Genomic DNA, 15,263 nt, shown 5'->3' with positions numbered 1-15,263 from the left:
TACCAATAAAATGCATTCATAAAATCTTTTGTTACATGTGGAGGAAAAATTGGGCCTAAAAAATTCATCCCAACTGTGAAGTATGGGAGTGGTGGCATTAAGCTGTGTTCTGTTTTGCTGCAGGAGGGACTGGTGCACCAAAAAAAAGATGACATAAGGAGGATGAAACTTTCCAAAAATATGTTATGTCAGTGTATCACATCTAGATACACTGAGGCCTTCCAGATTGAGAATGACCTCTAGTAACTCTTCACAAAGCCTGTATGTTGACATAGTTGGAAAGGTGTGACTAAGTTACTTCAGTTCTATTAGGAGGAGTGTTGGAGTGTTGCTTTGATTCTTTCATGCATGTTTGAGAAATCCTTTAATCTCCATGGCAACCATTCAGCTGTGTAAAACGCCTGGATGGACCTAGCCCCGCCTTCGGGGACTAAGCTCCCCCTCTGAGCATCGGTTTCCAAACTTGCGTCTGACAGAGCAGCCGTCCCCCAATCAGCTCCTTCAAACTAGCCAGCAGCAATTAGCAAAAGCCTGCTGAGCTCATTATACGAGCTCCTCCTCAGTGAAACGCTGGTAAAAACGTTCAAGAGTTAATAGTGGAGCCATGTTGTGATGACTTCCTGAGGCGGAGTACCAGAAAGAGCAGGAGCTTTTAAAGAGACAAAGGCCCAATTTCAAGGCATTAAATTAATTAATCAAATTTCTTCATGGTAATGTTTAATAAAGGAAGACATAATTTTTATAACAACTGAATGCAACATGTCTTGTCACACATAACCTTCTTTAAGGAGGTAGCAAACACATACTGTACTTTTATGAAATTCACAAGTCACATAACAGTGTCTGCACTTCTAACGTTGTTGGAAAACCTGATGAGGAGTCAGACAGAGTGAGGTTTTCTGCCTCGGATGATTCGTCGGATCCTGCTCGCGCGCTCTAACGTTCGTCATTAACGGCCGTGCTCTCAGTGAGAGAGAGAGAGAGAGACAGAGAGAGAGAGACTGTGATCGTCTCCTGTTGAAATGGCAAGAATTTCCTCTGTGGAAAAATCAACTACAGAGAGTCTTCTGCAGCAGAACAGCCCAGACATTGAGTTTCATTTCAACCCAGAAATCTGCTCAGCCCCTCCAAACCTCCCCCCTCCTTCTCTTAATTGTGGCCAACTCCATCTCCAATTACCCTAGCAGAAAAAAAGAGAGACTGCTTTTACATCCGTAAGCACCTTTTGCAAAGTAATAATTGGACATCTGTTACAAGCCTGCTAACTCGAAAAGAAGCCTTCCTGTCGAGCCGTGCTTCTGGAAATTACAGAAGCTAAAATAACAAGCGCCAACACACCCAGTCTGCTGTCTCGTCTCTAAACCTGCATTTAAGGATGCTTAATACAATTATTCAACAAACAGTGTTAGTCAGTGGCCACCACTGAGACCCTCAGTGTGGAAATACTGATGGACACTGAAAGGAAAAGTCCAACCTATTTGTCTCTTAACGTCATTCAAAGTACCTAACTTCAGTTTCGTAAAGGCTCGCCTCGTGCTCCACACTGAGATGGACGCCTGAGCGCAGGAACGGTCTCCATCACGGAGCACACAAATGTCTCCTTTGCCCCCCGCCTAACTGAAAAGGAACGCCCTGATTAGAGCGGAACAGTTTATTTCTCCGTGTCGGTCTGGCTGACCTAAATACGCAAACACAACTGTTGCTTAGTGCCTCCTGACACAACAACCTGAACTCGCTTGTAAAGTCACAGTTATTTTGAGGGGAAGGAAAACCGATGACCCTGTTTAATTCATTAGGGCTCGCAGGGTGCGCGTCAGTAAATGGGTCTTTTATTCGAAACCTCTGGTGGGAAATCTGCTGTTTTGTGATGTTTCACCTCACAGCTCTCAGGATGTTTTCACGCCTGATAGTCCGATAGACTCGGCTGGATTGGGGACTAAAGTTGGGACGTTTGTTACATTTTCAGCTGCTGCAGTTCACTTTCATGCTGCACTGTGTGAAAGTGACAAACAAACTCTTTGAAAAGCCTGTTCCCCTCCTCGCCTGTGGCGGCGCTGCACTCTGAGCTACTGAAGGAAACAACACTAAAACCTTTGAAGACGACACTGAGCGCAACTTCCTTCTTCACGAAAATGGAGTGGTGTCAGATTTTAGAGATTGTAGGATTTCTCTCGTCTTTGGCAAAAGACCTCGAGCCATTTCTCGTGTGTTTATTTTCTACTCATTTACCCAGAATGCCCTGCACTATAGTTTGCTTCTTGCTTTAGGAGCGGTCTTCGGTCCATTTGGCGTTCACAAGGCCTAGGATTTAAAGAGTTGGCTAAAAGTTTAGTTTTTTGGTAGGCTTTAGAACTCGATGGATTGTTCACACCTCCACAAATAAACCAGACTTTCTAGACAACCGAACTGGAGTTGGATTAAAGCGGACTAAACAGGGCCGGTGTGAATGAAACCGGAGTCCAAAGTATGATTTGTTCTGGAGTTATTCCTCCTGTCACCAAGAAATATCTTAGCTGACAAGCCGCAGTCTTGAAACCCATCTGCAGAGTTTGCCTGAAGTTCTAAAGAGTTCCTGCTTCCCTCATGAAGCTCCGTAATCTTGTCCAATCATGTTCTTTAGCTGCAATATTTTACAGATTTTATGTATTTTTCCTGGCTGGTACCAATTTCTTTTTTTTTAGGTCTGACCTGCAGAATATGAAGTTTTGACAGCTGTTTCCCTAGGATTATGCCGGAAAAGGAAAGAAATTGAGGCTGTTAGAGGTCAAAGTTTTCAAAAATCATCAGACTCCGCTCTCCGGCAATCTGTGCTAAACATACATTTTAATTATTTTGATGCAAGAAAAAGGGATAAGGAACAAAACCGTGTAAAATCTTTCTTAGTAATTCACCCTGTTTTCTGTCCATCTTTTAAGCCTCTTGATATTTTCTTTTCTTAAATTATTTTCCAGCATTTACATTTAAATCTTTCACCAAAGCTCAGTTAGTAAAGCAAAAGAACAGATGGATCGAAAGTGTCTCATTATAATGTTAGATGCATGAGCTGGCACATCTGGCTCCAATAATCATATTCACATTCAAGCGTCTAATCCACTATCTTACTTTTTTCGCCTTTATTTCTTATTTTTCCCATGAAAACATATGTTGCTGTCTGTCTGTCCGCTGGGGCAAACTGACGTCAACGGCAACCAGAATATTTTCAGATTAGATGTTACATCCTTGGACCCTACAGATCGGGGTTAAACATATCGACTAATACAATTTTAACGCGCGAGTGAGATGAAAGAAAAAATTTAATCTATTTGGTTGTCCCCTTGGAAATGTCTCAGCTTCTGCTAGAGGAGAAAATAAGGGAGCTCCTCTCAGGAAATCCTTTGGTGTTATATAAAGAAAATGATCAGTTTTGATTGTTACACAATAACATTACCGCGTGATGTCTGACCAAGCTGACATTGTTAATACATCTGGTCTTGGGTTAGTCTTGATACTTTTTTTTTTCTTTTTTTTTTAGAAAAAACCCCAACTACCAGGCTTAGAGTTGTTGTTTTTTGGAGGCTGGGGGTTCAAAGATATGTCTATCTCTCTGAGCAGTGGCACATGAAGTTCTGTATTAAAAAGTAAGCGGGGTCAGAAACTTCAAGACAGTACCAAAAGGAACTTCTGTATTCAACATCAAGAAAACTCACGTATATTTCATTTTTTTTGTGTATTTCTTAAGATATTTTATGTGGTTATGTGTTTGTTTTCCTCTGTTCTTTGCACCTTTTTAATTATCCACTAGGAATGAATAAAATTGAATTGGATTGAATTGAATTGTAGCTTTTGTGGAAGCTAATAAACGGTAGGAGGGGCTTTCTTTATTAGTTCCTTACAACAGGTTGTCTGTGCTGGTCCCTTTAAAAAGAACAACATTATATATTTATAATACATTTACAAATACACTAATACTAATTGCATAATAAGATTTGTTGTTGTTTAATAATTATAACTTTTTTGTCTCGCACTAATGGATACGTATCTTAAGGAAAGATGAAAATCATTTTCCTTTGTCAAACATGCAAGTTTAAGTAAAAAATAAATAAATATGAACAAGTCATTACATAATCCTCTTACCCTTATCATATTATTGCATACATACCTTATCATTTCAATGGCCTGGTGAGGCTGGGTTGGGTTATAACATTCCCGCCTCCTCTGTCTACACATTTGACCATTTGATCAGCAATTAAGACAAAGTGTCTATAATTGTCTCAAACGTGTTGAAAAATTTGGTAGTATTAACGTAGCTGCAAATTGCTTCATAACTTCACCAAATCTCGTGCTGTGCTGATTTACTCCCCTCAGCATGCTGAATGCTGCAGCTGGATGCAATTATCAATTTGACCCTTTAGGTCAATTTGACCCCAAATATAAGGAGTCAAATTGACTTATATAAGGACAGTGTCCTTATATTTGGAAAGGAGAGCCTCAAAGCTCTTTAGCATGTTAATTTTGATGAATTAATTACATCACTTTTAACACGTAAAAAAGAATGATAAAAGTCCTGACGCCCAACCTTTGGACTCACATGTTTCTGGTACACCCGTAAGTCTGTTGTCCAAGCAACATCTGTAAACAATGATGGACGACATGCTGCTTCTTTTGGCCCGCTGAAACTTCATTTTTCCTCCAAATAACAATCTGATGGGACGCTGAAAAAGACCATTGTTGTGTTCAAGTTGTGCTAGAAGGAGTTAGCCTATTAGTGAAGCTATTCAAAGCTAAAATAGCATCTCAATGCTACACATGTAGCAGCAGCAGAGACGCTAATGCTAACGTTAGCATCCATAATCCATATTTGTAAAGAATGATCAGGACTTCCTGAAAAAAATATAAGATAAAAAAATTATATTGTTGTATTTTGTTCATATGTTTTATTTACTCAATCATTTAGAAGCAAAAAGGGCTTTTGAATTGAAAATCTAGATTTTGTCGATTCATGGTATTTGATTAACATGCGATCAATTTTGATTAATTAAATACAGACCCCAGCAAATGACTTAAAAAAAAAAACACCATAAAAAATGCCTTATAAAAATATACCTGGCGGTGTTGCTTCATTATGATCAATAATGTGGACTTATTGTGAGGATATTTGTAATTCTACATAAACATGTTTTGTGTATGTGAGGTTTAAAACAAGTCAGGGTTCGAATTAAACCGAAACTAAACGTAACGGTAAAAAAACAAAAACCCACAGAGGACAGAGGAGTTCTGGTTAAGACGCGGAACCTCCACATCGCCCAAACTGAGTGAGAAAACAGCTAATGGCTTTTCTGTTTTGGCCCGTGACCTCAGCAGGCGTCAGGAATAATCCTGACGGATAGGAAACGGAAATATCTCCCAAGGTCGCTGGTGCCAGAAAGCGTCAGAGGAACGCACAGCAGCGCGTCTGGAATGCACAGCCCATAATCCGCAAAGATGAATCATGGAGCCGTAATCGCAGTTGTTGAGATTACACAATAGGGTTTCACTTTTTGAAAAAAAAAAAAAAAACACGTGGGGAAACACAGGAGAAGTCGTTTTTTTATGTGTGTGTGTGTGTGTGTGTGGTTATATGGTTATAGATCATCCATCAGTAAAAATCCAGCCAGAGAGGAGCGGTGAGAAGAGTAGAAGGGGCGGATGGGTGATGAAGAGTTAGAAAGGGAGGAGCAGGAGAAAAGCAGGCTTGAAATGTATAAATGATACAAAGAAGGAGTGAAGTAAGACTAAAGTCTAAAAGAAACTAGAGAATGAAATGAGACACAAATGTGGGAAAGGTGGAAATAAGAAAATTCGAGGAGAGTGGGGTAAATCACAACAGGAGGAAAGACGAGGCATTAGGGAGAATATGAACTTGGCGGTAACTGCAATGTGTGGACTTTAAGTAAGAATCAAGAAGAAAATGAAAACTTAAAAAGAGACGAGAAAAGAAGAATGTTGTCTTTGAGTCAAGGCTGCTGAGGGGTAATTTCTCTTCTTGCGTGTGTGTGTGCGTGTGCGTGTGCGTGTGTGTGAGAGTGTGTGTTGGAGGATAGTCTGGGGTACAATAGTGGCCTGACAGGACCACAATGGAGACTTTGTTAGTATGCAGGTAGTGTTGGGGGCCACCCTACAGTCTCCCTACATGGCCCCAAGGCAAGACCTTACACACACACACACACACACACACACACACAAGAGGACTGCAACTTCTGAACATGATAAACTTCAGTCCATGTGCAAGATTTACTTACCAACACAGGGACACACACACGCACACACACACACACACACACACACACACACGCACACACACACACATACACACACACACACACACACATTCAATCAAAATGAATGAAGCTGCATCTGAGCTCTATAACTTGTTGCAGACAAAGTTAGAGAAATGTACTTCTGTAATGACACGAACACAAAAACATTGAAGCTGCTTTTCTTACTATGTAGACTACAGATGCATCACCTGTTGCCCTGTTTTGTTTATTTAGGTAAAAATGAATGATTTTTTTCCTTATGCACAGGATGATTAATGAACAGTCCAGTTCAACTTCCTTTTGTTTCATTGCATTAGGTGGACATGATGCTGCTTCCACATCGCCTTCTTGTGGTAACGCCACAGCTCCCTCATTTTTAATGCCTGACCATAGCAGTCAGTGAAGTCAACAATGTGTGTCAAACATACAGGATACAATTTAACCTTATCACAGCAGTTGGAGAACATGTTATTGCATGAGTACGGATATTTTCTTCCTCTTCTTCATTGGTTTGCTTTTTCTTGGTAATTTCCAAGGACCTGTTGGGTTTAGAGCTGGACTTGCTGTGACTGAACTCAGGGCTGCAGCGTATTGTCGACTCCTCTGCTGCTGACGGTTGAGGATGTTTGTGGTTGTACAGCGATTTGATTGTTTGCTGAGAAATGATTGAGCCTGGAGATATATATATATGGTTTGGTTCAACTTTCCAGCTTCTTTCAATCGAGCTAAAGAGCTGTTGTCCCTCCTCAAAGAGAGTGGTTGTCAGTTAATCCTTACAAATAAAGTAAGTGGGTTTTTGCAGTTTTTTTATTTACACTTTTTCCCCCACTCTACCTGGCATCCCACCAGCAGGTTTTGATTTGTATCACTTAACTTTTACACCACAAAATGGTCCCACTTACTGTTGACCAGAATTGGTGTTAATAAGTCAGGTAAAGCATTATGAAAGACACAAAGGCATAGAGAGAAGAATTCCTTCAAGCTCTATTGAAATCTTCTGCTCCTCTGTTAATTAAAAGGCAAATGTTAGMCGCACCGTCTCGTCTTTTGTCTTTGCTATCGTGTGAAATATTATGACTGCGGAGTAAAAGCTGGAATGTTTCTGGTGTCAGCCCACAAACCTCTCAAGAATGTCTAAATCATAAACCCGACAAAAGTCTTTAACATCAACCCATTTTCAAAAGGTGAACTCAATCTAATTTTATTGTTCTTGTGAGCAGACACTGGTTGATAGCGTGTAGAGACAAGACTGAAGATAATAAGTAGTGAGATGTAACAACAAGTCAGAAGATTTATGGGAATTGAGGTATGAGCATTTTTCGAGGGGCCAAACAAGTTGTTTAGAATTTTTTTTTTCTGGTATCTGTGAAAGGAGTGCTTCCATTGTGAAATTTTGGAGGAAAAGAAACACCCTAAAGAACTTCAGACTCTGGAGAATTTCCTAATAATGTTATCATCTGGCTTTCAACTTTTCTTTTTTGATTTGTCGTAATAAATTTCCATGCGTTTTTCGTTCTCCGGTAATTTTGATGTCATCTTAGCAACCGTCATTATTATTGTGTTTCGTTTAAAGGCCTCAGAGTAAAAGTAAACTGATTTACAAACATGTCTGCAGGTACGCCCGAGTCGCTCGAGGAAAAGGAGCGCCAGCTTTCCACCATGATCGGTCAGCTGATTAGTCTGCGGGAGCAGCTGCTGGCCGCCCACGACGAGCAAAAGAAGATGGCCGCCTCACAGCTCGAGAAGCAGAGACAGCAGATGGAGTTGGCCAGGCAGCAGCAGGAGCAGGTAGGAACGGTCCGGACAGGTGCTGGTGGGCAACACCACCAAACGGTTCGACTAGCTCCACTCAGAAGATGTCAGATAATTCTGGTCATGTCAAAGTACCTCATATTTTAAAAAGAATAGACCAGTTTGAAAGTATGGATACTTTCAAACGAGAAGTATTTATAGATGGACCAAGGTAGATAATAAAAATCTGTTTTGCTGTAGACCAGCAGAGCCAAACAAATCCAAACCCAAATCCAGCCAACATGTGTATGTGAACGCCATTTGGATTTTGTTAGGTCTGATGGGTCTCAAGGTTCACAACTGGTTTCAAGGAACCCATGTGGGTTCTACACGAGAGACCAATTGTGAGCCCCGATTATCAGGATGGCTCTAAAGATAATCTTAAGATATTCCTGTGTAGTGTTTTAAGAGTGACCTGGTCCGCTCAGAAGGATGTTTGAAACGCTCCGATCTAAAAATCTTTGATATTCAACATGTTGGATTGTCTTGGCCCGATATCGAAGCGTGTGGCGTCCCTCAAGAGAAAACGAGAACGCAGCCTGTTGAATGTGACATGTAGTCAGTCAGACAACGAAGTGACGAACACATGGAGGAGAGATCTAAAAAAAAAAAAAAAAAAAGGTAAAACCACAGCTGTGGCGGACCAGAAAGTCGAAGACGTCTTTGTATTGTTTGTTTGTTCTCTGTTAAAAAGAGTCCTCAAACTGTGGACATTGCTTCCCGGTCGGCCATGTTTGTTTACTCTGAACTTACATTTGGTCTTTTAAAAATAATTCCATGTGAACTACAGTTTAGATTGAAATGAAATTTGGGCCAGATCAGTCCGAAATTATTTGCTTGACGCTCAGATGGGACTCAGGTTTTGATAGTGCATTTAATAATCCTACAATCTATACAGCACAGAAAAGAGAAATTTGATATTTTGACAATCAGAAGACTACAATAATTTGCTTATCATAGTTTAAAGGTAGGAGTAGGCAGCTTACTCTGTTGAGGAAAGACAGAAATGAAGGTGCAGATGTTCATTAGACTCTAACAAGCACAGCGCACTGCACAATAAAAACACACGCAACTCTGCCCTGCTCCGCTCCTATCAGTCACACATCCCAGAGAATTTGCTCTTGACTCACCTCGTCGTTAAAACGAGTGACGAAACGGAGCCGAAAGATGGTTAAAGTGAAAAACGGGAGAAATTACACCTCTCACTCAAACAATGGTCTACTAACAAAAGTAGTAAAGCTTAATTAAAATAATATGTCGGGTCTATAATTGATGCTAATTAGTTGGGTCGGATCGGGCTGGACTTTCCAGGCCCAGTCTAAGCTGTAAAGCGAAGTAGACGTAAGTCTAAGTCGAATCTGAATTAATTGTTTTTCCAGGTCAGAAGTTCAAATCACCATCTCTGATACAGCAAGGAATTCATTCATTTAGAAATGAATGTTGACAGAGGAAACCAAGCAGGTAGTATTAATGAATGCATAAATAAACCAACAAAACTTCCAACAAACCTATCAAAAGACGAACTGGTGTGTACTAGTTACATTATTGGAGGCAAAAACTCTTCTAGGTTTAGGAAATATCATGCTTTCCTAAAATTACTTTACCTCTGGTGAGGATTTCCCAAGAAAAAACCTGTTTTCTTCTTCCTACATTTTATTGTCATTATATTTGATCTCTGCTTTTTTTTCTGGTACTGCTATGTGTAATTAGCAAAATTAGTCTTACTTAAGTTTAATGCGCTCCTATTAAAAAGTTGTTTATGTGGTCAGGCTTAAGGAATTGCTTGGTTTCTTCACATTATTAAGTAAGTCTATAAAACTCCCAATCACGCCTTGGTAATCTTCACGTCGTCTGCCGATACCTTTAAGTGTACTCTCTTGCTGTTTTTGTTTTTTTTTCGTGTATGTACACTTTCTTTATGGACTTTTTTTGCTGAAGTTTCAGCTGCAGTGTGTTAATCCAGATGTGAGTCTTCAGGTCAACGACTAAACGTTTGAAAGAGCAAACACAAGCAGAGAGGTGTTTTAGGTGCGCTGCTCCTCTTTGTTTTGGCTGTTTGTCGACATGTCACCGTGGGCTGGCATACGACAGGCTCTGTTTGGACACGTCCACACCTCCCATCAAAACACATACCACCTTTCAGAGCATTACAAAGGAGCAGGCGAAATGGGGAGAGTGAAAAGAAAGACAGATTCCAATATCAGCCAGTCATTTGGCTGTTGAGACTTGATAGGATAATGCCCTACAGACAAACCCCAGAAAAATCTGCTTTTAATGAAATATGACATGTGTGCAAATGGGGCGCCGCCTCCCATTCAGAAGCCTGTAATTATGTTTCGGAATAAATATACTAAACGATTCCTCAAGAAAAAAAGAAAAAAGGAGAGAGAAGCAGCTGTTTTCCTTTTTTTTTAATTTTTTTTCCCCCTTTTTTGCTCAAAATGGGTGGAAGTAGTCGAACGACAAGTTCCCTCCTTTAAGGAGTCAGAGCTTTTACAACTGGCAGGTCCGTGCCAGCCATCACTGGACAACACTCAAGCCTTTAACCAGAGGAAAAGCGTTTGACATCCAACAATCTCACGTTAGTGAAGATGATAGCTGCTTGTGTCTGAGTGCATATAAGAGGTTTTCAAGGTGTTGTAAACATGTCAGTCTCAAAACTTTATTGTAACTTGAGATGTCTTCATGAACCAACCACACCTTTACCACATAGATGTTGCACGTATCGCCGACCTCACATGGTCAAGTAGCTTTTTTGATAACACTTTATTTGAAGTGGGGTGAATATGACTGACATGACACTGTCATAAACATGACATAACACATGTCATGAACATGAATAAGCCTTCATGAATATTTATGACTGTTGTCATAAAGCGCCATTCGGTAAATTATGACACTTTTAATACAAAGTTGACATTATTCAAAATGTCTTTGTTATGACAACTTAACATTAACCAAGAAATCATTACTGATATAAATTTGTTATAAAAGTATTACTGATTGCACTTTAAAAATTAGGTATCTTTATGTTATTAAAGGTAAAGTTTAAACAGTAATGATTTCTTGGTTAATGTCAAGTTGTCATAACAAAACACATTTTGAATAATGTTGACTTTTTATTAAAAGTGTCCACATTTACCAAATGACCGTTTATGACAACAGTCATAAATATTCATGAAGGCTTATTCATGTTCATGACAGGTGTTATGTCATGTTTATGACTGTGTCATGTCAGTCTTATTCACCCCACTTCAAATAAAGTGTTACCGAATTTTTCTATCTCTTCTTTTTCTTTTCAGATGAGCCACAGCTTTATATAACTTTTTATTTGTTTTGCATCTTTTACAGTTAGCAGTTAGCTCTCAAGACGATATGAGATTCTTCTACTTTTTTGTCTTTAGATTTCACAAATACACAAGATATAACCAATCTGTGATAAGTATAGAATAATTCAATCCAAGTTTAATCAGTATGAGAACTTTGGATTTATGAAGTAGAAATCATCAAGTTCTAAACATTTACATAAAATATAGTAAAACAGCCCTTAAGGGCTGTGTAGCATCAGCTAACAGTTGCTAACAGTTAGCCAGTTGTTAGCAGTTAGATACATTTAGCAACTGGCTAACTGTTAGCCAGTTAGCAATGGATAATTATTTTCATTTGCCATTTTCTACCGACGACCCAAATGTTCCAAAATAGTCCATATTCCATACTTTATTATTCAAAATTTGCTCTCGTATCAAAGCAGCACAAAAATGCTTTCTTTGTGTAAAATTACGTTACAAATTTGAATATTTTTCAAGCTACTTTCAATAATCTTTGATCAGTGCAGAATTATCCAATTCAGTTTTTTACCACTGTAAGAATTTACGACTTTGATCCAGTTAGCTCTTCAGTTTAGCGCTCAGGAATCAATGAAGCAGATGCTAACTTCAGCAGGCTAATGGTTAGCCAGTTGTTAGCGAGTAGTGGAGTTCTGACATTGTTTACAAAGTGTTATCTTTTTTATTGCTGCCATTATTTATTCTTACCACATAGGAACCAAATGTTAAATGGTTTATTGGGTTGACTTTTCAATGCTAATGTAGTTGTTTCCTAGCCTAGCTAACTGATAGCTTCAAAATACACATACAAAAGTTGTCGAGCTGAAATTGCTCATTTTCATATTTTTGCTCACAATATTTAGTTAAACTTACTTCAACAGAAAATTTTAAATGCTGATATCAGCTGGATATGCCGATATAGATAGCACATTGAGAAACATTGAGATATTTTAGTTTTTTTCTTTGTTTTTATTTTACCGGATCATATACAATTCTGAAATAAGAATTTCAGAATTTTATATGACTTGAGAAATAACAATCTCAAGTTGTTATTTGTGACAGCTTGAGATTTTATACTCAAGTTGTCACAAATACCATCATTTCTGTTGTTATTGTGTGTGTGCAGATTGCCAGACAACAGCAGCAGCTTTTACAGCAGCAGCACAAGATCAACATTCTCCAGCAACAGATTCAGGTTAGTCGGCAGACGTGTTTGTTCATTTTTTAAAAAATGTTTCTGCTCACATCTTTTACTCTTGCTTTGTTATTTATATACATAGCTATTGCTATGTTATTTTGTCCTTCCCTTGTCCGAACAGATATTTTGCAAAACTGAGATTTTATTCTCAATTTGCACGTCACCAGAAATAAATATTTTTAAAAAGCTCCATCTGTGATCGCAGAGGTTACTCAAAAACAGTGGCAGATTAGATTAGATTAGGATTTATGACTGGAGTGAAGCTGTTTTTAGTTGGGTTAGTCTGCATCTGTCTTGCTTTACCTTGACTCTGTTTTTATTCAAATTTAAATGGAAGCAGAAGAAAGAAATGATAGAGAGGAGATGCATGAAAAAAGGTCACTGTTGTTGGAGAATCTTTAACCTAGCACTGCTTTAGCCATGCTCAGGAGCTTCTTCTTCTGAAAATTTGATATAGTAATGTTAATGACAGGAATCTATCAAGCAAGGAGATTGTTATTTTTTCAAAACCGGAACAAACCATTTTAACTCAGTGGTGACCCAGTGCTTACGGCTCCATCAGTACTTTTTGCATTGATTACTCCAAGATCAATACTCCAGAATTCCCAAACCTCCTGCCTGCGTTTTGTTTTCCCCTCCCTGAGTCGTCTACTCAACAGCATGTGTTTCTCCTTATATATTAGCATGTAAAACACTCTTTTTTATATAAAAAATTTTCCCCATATTTTCTGATCAAATCGCAGCTTTCCTCGTGACTTTTATCAGTCGTGTTCCTCGTGTCTCCTTCTCTCTTGTTTCGAAGTCGTGTATTTTTCGTTTCAGCCACCTGACGCTCTTCCGTTCCAAACTGCTGCATGCACATCCAGACTTAGCACCAAAATGACCCCCGACTGTGAGCCAAATGCTGTCAAATTTGCACACTGTGGCTAATAGCCACATGGGAATTTTGCTCCACGTTTGATCAGCTTATTTATTTTTTACTCTTTTTAGCGCTCGGACTAAATTAAATTGGCTCTGGAGTCAAACCCGAGCACACTCAGCGCTGCGATGTTTTACCCCCCGTCACGTCTCCCTGCCGCTCTGGAGGTGTGATAGAGTTAATGAGGGGTTGTCTCCCCCCATCCCCACACTCTAAGTTTTCTTTTCTTTTTTTTTYTTTTTTTTACTGCGAGACCCCACCTTTAGATCTTAATAAAGCTGCGATCGGACTTCATTAGGATTCTTAGCCCCCGGGGGGAGCGAGAGCGAGACCATAAAACTGCCCGTCTGCCGCTCGGATCCTCTTCCACGCTGAGAGGCAGCGGATACTGTGTCATGTTTGGTTTTGAGGATGAAGGGACGTGTGGAAAATAGCTCTCCGGAGCGCCTCGTTATTGCGTGGGGCTTTCAGGAGCATCAGCTGTGTAGCTGTCGCTTTGCGCTCGCTTCCACAACTCTCTCTCTCTCTCTCTCTCCGTAGAAAATTCCAGAACGCCGGGAGAAATCATTTGTTTTCATTTTAAAAGCCACTTAGCAATAAATCCCACCACCCGTCCTACACCCCCCCACCCCCCACTGTGGGGTTACAGCAACTTTTTGTCGTTTATTTAAAGAACAATAGCCCCGTCTTGGCACAGCAAGCCCGACTTAGCGAGAAGCATATGGTGGGTCTACTGTACGGAGGTGTAGAGTTATTATGGCTAAGCTCCAGGGTTTAGTCGCTGGGGTACGGGCTGTTTACGCTGTGTCGGATGTGTGTTGGGCCTTAAACACACAGGCAGCGCGGCGGCGGTCTGTTTCCACTTATCAGTTCCAGACCTGAGCTTCACTCAGGCCAATGCTCAGAGGAGCTGACCGAATGCTACTGTTTCAGCGGAGAGAGAGTCGGCCTCGGCACCCGCCGCCCCTTCACATCTCAATTCAGAAAAAAAAGCCAAATCTTGTCCAGATGCTGCGAATAATAGATCAACTCAAAGTAGAACATTTCGGAGCGCTCGCGCAAAGTCTCCTGCATAATGAAAAAAAACCCACCAACAGCGCTTACAGGAGATTTTTTTATTTATTTTTTTTTTAGGCCATTGTGAACTTTAACATGTTACAGATCAAGACAGGTTTGAAAAAAGCTGGAATGCTTTTTTTTGTTGTTTGTTTTGTTTTGTTTTTTATTGTATATTTTCCTGTTTTCTTGCTTCCGTTCCCTGGATGGTGTGAATGTGTTTGTCGGCTAATGTGGTGGTTCGGGGAGCAGGGAGGTTGTGAGGGGGGAGCGGAGTTCAAAGTGTCCTAGGTTTCCTGTCATGTGGTTTTAAATGGTTCAGAAAGCCAGCAGGAGACAAGCAGGGGTTAAAGAAATGCTTCCGAAGGCCTCATTCTGCTAGATATACTTACAAAATGTGAACACACAGAGGAGCCAACGAATGCAAGACTCAGGAAAAATCACTTACCTCCTCGTAGAGTCTGCTGGGGAGTTTTAGGACATCTAAATGTTTCAGATCATCAAAGAACATCTGATATAAGACAAAAAAAATAACATTACTAAACATATAAATCAGGGCTCAAACGATTAATTGTGATTGATCAATTACTGAAATAATCGTCAACTAATTTAGCAATCGATTAATCATTAACATTTGCTGAAAAGAAAAACATATTCAGAGCAGTAATTATTCCAAAACTGAACAACATATATATATA

At 39.7% G+C, this 15,263-nt stretch overlaps 1 protein-coding gene across 4 annotated transcripts in view; it reads left to right on the top strand.

The window, feature by feature from the left end:
- Nucleotides 1-15,263, top strand: part of LOC103465716 (transcription factor SOX-6-like) — a 154,491-nt gene that overhangs the window by 88,967 nt on the left and 50,261 nt on the right. For all 4 annotated transcript variants that reach the window (XM_008410809.2, XM_008410806.2, XM_008410807.2 and 1 more), the window contains 2 exons: nucleotides 7,891-8,063; nucleotides 12,519-12,587. In XM_008410809.2, the coding sequence (XP_008409031.1) occupies nucleotides 7,891-8,063; nucleotides 12,519-12,587 (242 nt within the window). The remainder of the gene's footprint in view (nucleotides 1-7,890; nucleotides 8,064-12,518; nucleotides 12,588-15,263) is intronic.

The sequence above is a fragment of the Poecilia reticulata genome, linkage group LG6 (genome assembly GCF_000633615.1).
Source record: "Poecilia reticulata strain Guanapo linkage group LG6, Guppy_female_1.0+MT, whole genome shotgun sequence".
Lineage (NCBI taxonomy): Eukaryota > Metazoa > Chordata > Actinopteri > Cyprinodontiformes > Poeciliidae > Poecilia > Poecilia reticulata.
The sequence above is the reverse complement of the archived record's forward strand: the minus strand, read 5'-3'. Positions and strand labels throughout refer to the sequence as shown.